Source organism: Ruditapes philippinarum, unplaced genomic scaffold (genome assembly GCF_026571515.1).
Source record: "Ruditapes philippinarum isolate M1 unplaced genomic scaffold, ASM2657151v2 ctg5718_1_1_1_1, whole genome shotgun sequence".
Lineage (NCBI taxonomy): Eukaryota > Metazoa > Mollusca > Bivalvia > Venerida > Veneridae > Ruditapes > Ruditapes philippinarum.
This window is the reverse complement of record NW_026863639.1, coordinates 47664-55498: the sequence shown is the minus strand read 5'-3', so window position 1 is coordinate 55498 and position 7835 is coordinate 47664. Positions and strand designations below refer to the sequence as shown.

The 7835-nt window shown below is 30.9% G+C and overlaps 1 protein-coding gene across 1 annotated transcript; it reads right to left on the bottom strand.

Annotated features, from left to right (window-relative positions):
* Window positions 1-909: 909 nt before the first annotated feature.
* LOC132722777 (LHFPL tetraspan subfamily member 7 protein-like) lies at window positions 910-5097 on the bottom strand. The gene is made up of 3 exons (XM_060707342.1): window positions 4847-5097; window positions 2660-3586; window positions 910-1865 (listed from the first exon to the last, which is right to left on the bottom strand). Exons 2-3 carry the CDS (start codon window positions 3060-3062, stop codon window positions 1636-1638), a joined length of 633 nt encoding a protein of 210 aa, XP_060563325.1. The 5' UTR covers window positions 3063-3586; window positions 4847-5097; the 3' UTR covers window positions 910-1635.
* Between the last annotated feature and the right edge of the window lie 2738 nt (window positions 5098-7835).

The following is a 7835-nucleotide window of genomic DNA, read 5'->3' as shown; positions in this document are numbered from 1 at the left end:
AAGATAAAAAAATGAATGGACATTATCTTGCTATTTGTTATAAATCAAACATTATAAACTGATACATTAGCTTTGATTTCGTTTATAAATAGTTCATGCTTGTAAATAAGATCCAGAACAAAATGCTTATTTCATGCCACAAACGCTGCTTAACAGCAACATGCAGCATATAATTTTTTATTAAATAGATATATCATATGAATCACTAGTCATGTGTAAGAAAGCAAGTGGGCGAGTGTTTAACAAGTTGCTAACCGAGCGTTATAAACACCTTTCGAGGCAAGCCGATTTTTCCTTCAGCAGGAAACTTTACATTAATTGCTCAGCATAGGCAGAATTTTTCAAAAGTGTATTTATAGCTCAGTGATCCATACATGATCGAACTAACGTCAAATATATATTAGAACAGATGAACAAATTGAAAGTAAATGAAGGTTTTTATGAGGTCAAAAACTATTCATTCCAAGCGTCAATTATTAAAACTATATATTCCTTAAAGTCTTTTTTTACATTTCATTCTATTATTTCTACTAATTTTGTCACAATAAATAGTTGCATAGCATTGAAAACTTTTTTTTTACCAGGAAATCAAGGCGTCCTGAAAAGCCATTACTGCAACGCTTTGTAACATTTCATCTTAAATGACGTCATCTGCCTCTGTTATAGCGTTATGAAAGCTATTCGTTGGTTATACTTAACAATGTGTTTGTGAAATCTCTCGGGTATAAGTTTGATACGCTCATAAAACAATTTTTTCTGATGTATTTTGTCTTTTTTAAGCATAAATGAATTGTTTCTTGGTACATACATTTAACATGTTGGAAATGATATCTCTAATAAAACGTTCCTGACATAATTGTTTTTGAAATGTCATTATATACAATCTAAACAAAGATTCAATTGCATCATTTTTTTATTTCAGATTATAACCGTCAGCAAATAAACAAATGTTTCAACATAGAGCATAAAATTTCGAAACAAAAACAATTTATATAAATATTTGGAATAAAGTCGGCAATCTTGAAAAGCTCTTTACGTATTTAGCATTTTCATATTTGCATTCAAAGCATCATTTTATGTACACAAAACAAGTAAGTGCATATCTTTTAATCAACAAATAAGCTATCAGTTCAGCAATCGCGTATGCAATACGTCAGTTCCATCTTAATTTGAATATAAGTCTCCGACAAGCCAATACAGTTGTAACATCTACATTCATAAATAAATCATTTGTATTTAATAATTGACTCAGTAGTAATAAATGCAAAATTTGAATGCAGTGTATTGAAAAAATGGTTAATATGATACTATTAGTAAATGGAATAAAATAACATACAATACAAATAAAAATTAAATTGATAGTTTTACAACTGTATCATAAAAAGTCAACAATGGTATCATATCAAACGTTTTCTAATCTAAGCACGTAAGAGAAAACCGCTTCAGATGAATGGGTGGTTAGCACATAGGATGTACCCATTACTTCTTGTTCAAATTACCCTTACTGCTAAAACGTATTTCGGAAAAAACAAACCATTGTTAAAATTGATATTAGAAATTGTCTTTCTGAAGTGTGGCAGTTACAAAGGTTTGCGTAGAGATCATAACTTACAATGCATATATTATTTCACGACACTATATCTTAAAGTCAAACTCTTCGTTTTGAGATGTTTCTTCAGCACTAAAATAAGACAGAATCGGGCAAAATATAGAAATTGCCGCTCCCACTATAGCTAGAACGTATGTCCATCCAACGTGACATATTCCCGAGTTGAAAACATTAGCGCCTGTGCCGCAGTACAACCGAAAGTAGTTGGAGTCAAATCCAAGTGGAAAAACAAGAAGGCCAGAGGTCATCAAGAACACTGAAAATACATGTTTGTTGACCATGATAATAAAGGGCAATGTACTAACATGACGCAAAACACAACAACAGGAACAGACTTATACTTTGATACCTTGACAATTTACAGGATGTTATGTAATCCAACATTCAAACTATTCTTTGAAATGTTAAATGAGTGAAGATATCGGGTATGTTCAGATTAAGTATATACATAAAGAGATAAAAGTGTTGTCTTTGGAATTTGATTGATATCGACCTAATGCTGTAAATTAAACAAGACATGGGACTTTGCAGCACTCAGTGTGTATGGGACGTGCGCAGATTTATCTATTGAAAGTTGAAAAAATAAATATAATGCAAAGCAATACGGCTTAGATTGAGTGTATTATTATAGTTTTATCGAGTTATTTATTGCGCTGAAAGAAACAAATGCATTTCATGACCTTTCTTGAACATATCCGCAATTTTAGTTATGGTGTAATAATTCGCCTTGTGAATTTACTGTGTATTTATTGATATAATTGTTTTATTCATGTGGTTCACATTATTAAACATACTGTTAAAACTTAAAACAATGGCAAGATTGATGTCAAACAAATTATAAACGTATGGACAACTCTGTAGTCTCAAGACATGCACATTTTAACTGGCATTAAAATATATATTTCAACAGAATGAATTGTATTCTGACCTTAATTCCATAACAAAATTTATTTTTAAAAACTTAACATTAGTCGGTTGTTAAGTAAAATAAGCGTTTATTTGTTTCCGTTCGAGTAAACTCTTCATACTAGTAAATAAACGACCATATACCTGAAGATATTTGTAGATATCTTGTGGAAAGTACCAACGTTTTATTCCAGCTTTTTCGTACACACATTGTTGTGAGGGAACATAATGCTCCAAAACATGTGAACAATGATCCCCCTCCATACAGCAAACACGCTGCTTGCCAAATTGTACATGGAATGTTTCCGAATCCAAAGCGTCCGCCATAAAATCCACAGGTTCGTGAGAATTGGGCAGATCCTGCGCTACCGACACAGAAGGCATATATTCCAAACGCGTTCCGAACATTTAGATGTATTATCCACTCTGGTTGAAGGAAACAAAACGAACATGTGACAGACACAAGAATGGATAGAAGGATCCAGATATAGTGCACATAGTTCATGCTTTCAAAATGCGACCTAGCTGAATAATCGACCATAACCATTTAAATCCCATTACTACTTTACCAATAATTGAGCAATTTGTACTCATAATTTTATAACTTATCAAATCGCCACTTCATCATGAAAATGTACTTATTCTTTCGTGAGAAAAAGCGTTTGAAATAATGAATTTGTAACACATTATCTAGTTATCATATATCGCTTTTAGATATAACACTTCTAACTTTAACTGTTTTATCATTTACACTTAAATGACTTTACGTCTTTCTAAGAATGTAAATCTAGACTACGATCAGACGTTATGCAGAAAACACAGGTTTATTCTTTATCCAGATTTTTATTCATACAAATTGTTATCTTGTTGGCATAGCACGCAAAGCTCCCAGTAGGACTACAAATCCTTGGTGATCAAATAATTCTGAAATATCTCATTCTTTATCTATGGTGCTGGAACAGCATTCGCCTATTGATATTTCGTAATTCCCATCAATATCTGAACTGTATTATTGAGCAGCGTTTCCCCTCCAATTCTACAAATACCAGCAATAGTTTGTAAGTCTGTTTCCTAAAATAAGAAAAGATTCCATACGTATAACCGAATAACGATTTAACATGAAAAACAACAAAGCTTAAATAATGCATTCAACAAAGTTATCTCTTATTAACTAAACATACGTAACTGGATTGCATTATTATTATTATTCAAGATAAAATATTCAGGTTAAAGTCTCAGAAATAGCATTCTTGTGTTAAAATCTAAGAACAGTAACTTTTTAAACAATGTTGCACACAGTTCAGTCAGTCAGAGTATACACAAAGTTCCCATGCACAAATCTTCAAAATAAATTTCAACAAAAAAATTCAGGCGAACGGCACGATATGTTTATAATCGAAGTTTTGGTTTTAATTTCTTAATTATTATTATTTCTTAATTTTACTGAACTGTCGCACATCATGACCTGTATTCGCAATCACTTTGCTCAACATGAAATTATTGTATCTTTCTATTGTTTAATATGTAAAATCCAAAATATATACAAAGATAATGTAATAAAATATTATTTTTAAATACCAGTTATATCCCTTTTTTCAAACATTTATATTCTCTTTTATCATCTAAGCAGCTTCATCATTTAAAATAAATGTAATCACTAATTTTATAACGCTAAAATTTGAAATAGTGCTAATATGATAATTGTTTCTCCTTAAGATGAACTCACTTGACAATCTTTCAGATAACTCAGAAATGACGAGATTGTTCTATTCCAATATCGTGACAAACATGCAAAGCACGGATATATATACGTAACTTTCAAATAAAAATCAAGAACTGATTTATTTGTCTGTTGTGTAGGCTTAAGATCAAGGAAATACTAATCAATCACTAACATTATTTGTTGCTCGATCCAAATGCTTTGCAGAATTAAAAATAACCTTTTGTATAATTTCATTTTAAATAACATGACTGTCATGCAACTGTGTGGATTATTTTTGTATGATGAAACAAAAACTTAACATCTTTTGAAACTTTTAAACATTATTATCACTTTAGTTTTAATTTGGAAAATTAGGAAATACTTATCACTTCAAATAAGTAAATCCTTGAATTGAATTCATATAATTATTTGGTATAAATATAAAAATATAAAATTAGTCATATACCGATATATCATATAAATTAGTGTCGTCATTTAAATGATCTAGTCTGTTCTCAGTTGCTCAACAGTTTTTGATAAATTACTTTCAAAAGGTCTCGTTGTTACAATGTACAACTATTTAGAAATACATAGTAATATCAAAAGGACTACGAAGTAAAATGAATTACCTGTAACAAAGTTATCAAATAATATTTATTCAAATTCACCGCAATCAGTTATCCATTTAAAGAACATATAGAAAAAATCTACAATAGTTCTTTATCTCTACCATAAACATTGCATAATTATCCAAATTTATATCTTAGAACACAACACTTTTTATCTACAAAAATAATTGTTTGAACACATTCACAATAATAAGAGATTGTAGAAACCTATTTTCTGCAATAAAACATGCAGGCAATCTCGCATATCGCCCACAAATGACAGGACGCGTTCTGTTTTCAGAGGCTTTATTGCAAGAGAATCGTCCGAAAGCGTAAAACAGATTTCCAATATGATGTATAGAGAACGAACAGACGTGCTTAAATTTCATTCTATTCTTTGCATTACTTTATTTCATTTGCATTATCGATAATCCATTTTATTTTTTGAGAAAGAAATTGAAAAAAATGAAATTTGTAAAATGCTTTATACTTTCTGATACTGAAACATTTTCTTTAACCTTTAAGACTTAGAAAAAAGTAGGAAACGGTCATATGAATCACTTTTTCAAGTAGATATCAATTATTGCGGCAACGATAGGTTTTATTGTGCCATATGTGTAAACTTTTTCACAGAGCATTAGAACGCAGGTAAACTTGAATACTCTTATTCTAATATTTCTAATTCATATCCTGAACTAATCAAGATTGAAGGGCAGTAAAACTTCTTCCTTTTTTGTTTATTTGTATATGCTAGGATGCCATAAACATTGAAAGGATTCTGCCTGTCACATGCTATGTTTAATTTCCGTATCAAGCGAATATTAATCAAAGTTTTTCCCTTACAACAGTAATTATATTATCGATATTTCATGACAGAGGCGGCAATTCCTTTGATGTATTCACAAGAAATCTACATAGTCGAGGTTATTTAAGTTTACAATGCCAGTAGATTATTTTACTGTTAGAATGATTGATCGACCGCAATAAATCATATTTCTGCAACACTTACTGTAATTACCGTCTAATATTTATAGCAATATACTTTGAGAGAATATAATTTGCCCATGTTCTAATGATATTGCTGTGTTCACATGATGTTGAAATTTACTTGAATCAATTTATATATTGTCTTGGATTCATTTCCCTTCAATTTTAAGTCGATCATATACTATTTTCTTAATCTTATTTCAAAACTGTTTGTGTATTTAATAAAAAGGGGATTTATATCTGTTGATGCTGTTGCTGTCAGTAACGGACTGGAGACTTAATAAGCCACTTGTGCGCACCACATAGTACGCATGATCCCACTCTGTTAAAACAGTACTGTAAAGTTACACTGCAACGTTTTGTGAAATAACAATGCGCAATTTCTTGTCTGAAAGGTATTTATACGATGCTACATATAAGAAAAGATTACAAGCTTTCGCTGTAAAGTTGTCTTTGCTTTGCTGGTAAGCAAAATTTAATTCAGGAATGTTTCAATCAATGAAAAAATCATATTGACATATATTGGCATCTTTAATAATGTGGATGCATATTTTTTTAAATGCCCCTTTTCCTTGTTAATCTTTGTTCTCATATTTGATAGATTTATAAATGATAGTACCACTTTAAACTGCTGTATGAAAAGTAGAAATCGCCCCGGTTATAATTAAGAGTCAACTGGATAAGCATATTACCATTTGAAAATCATGATATTGCTCTTGCTTTTTGAGAATGAGAAACATGTTTAATTACATATTTTGTTATCTATTACTTGTCAAAACATTGAACAAATGCCATCATGGTCTGCAGATAAAATGCAGTATAATTCAATAAATTCCTGCAAGGAGGTAATGAACAGCTAGTACTTCCTGCATGGAATCAGAGGTTCCAGGAGATATAGTAACCGCCAGGGACAATATAAAACAAACATGATATTCATATTTAGAATATAATAAAGAAATGCCCATTTGAAGTTCTTTATCTGTTATATGAATTTGGTTATCAATAAGATATGAATGGAACATTCATTTATGTCTATTCATCATTGGCTAACATACTAAATGGTTGATAATGTATATAAACAGCTGTTATGTTTCGTTAATTAATCAGATGTTGCAATATGTAACCTACCATGCTTCTATTTATCTTATGTAATAGAAAGAGCATCGAAACACGACGCTATCTGATTTGTCCGAGGGGAGTTAGCCCCCGAACATAAATCTGATTGCCGAGTGTTTTGATGTTCTTTCTCTTTTGTATCACAGGCAAAAACAAAAACAAAACAAACCGTTCCCTTTTGTCACAATACTAGACCTAGCTAACACCTAATCAATGACACAAATCTGATCGCTATCCATTTCCCTGCCTCCAGAAAAAGTAAGTCAATCAATGGGCATGCTCTGGAGTGCTGATACTTGCACTCCAGTTAACGCACTGTATATGTATATGATATAACTCTGACACATTTTCAACAGAAGCTCCCCCAAATTATGATACAAAGAGGTGGTTATTGCATAGCTTATGTGGATTAGTTGCAACAACATGATCAAGTATGAGCAATGAATTATATGAAGAAAGTATTTATATTGAATTTCCTTTCTAATGCTTTTGTATCACAACAGAAAAGAAATGAGTATAACTCTTATGACTCGAGGAGATTTACTAACTTTACCAATGTCAATAATTTATTCCTTATTAATAGATTCATATGTTTTGACCTAAAGTCTTAATATATAACAAGCTGCGACACTTGAAACCATTGTTTCGAAGATTATGTTATTCTCTATTTTAGGTGCGTTTGATGCCAATTAGGTAAGAATCATTTGCCAGTAAACACAGGGAATAATGCAGAGTTTTAAAAATATGCACATTTGTAGTGTCATAAGCACGACAAAACTAAACATAATTTTAACAAAAAATGACTTTATGATGTTTGTTTTGTTAAGTATCAGACATGAAAAGACTTATCGTGATCATCAGGCCGTGATATCGAGAAAATATTTATGAGGAAACAAGATGTGACAGA

Bases quoted from the DNA above. Each gene is read 5' to 3' on its own strand.
- LOC132722777 (XM_060707342.1), bottom strand. From the start codon at position 3,062: ATGGTTATGGTCGATTATTCAGCTAGGTCGCATTTTGAAAGCATGAAC. The intron at 1,866-2,659 runs GTATATGGTCGT...ATGTATTTTCAG, and splicing joins ATATCTACAAATATCTTCAG to TGTTCTTGATGACCTCTGGC.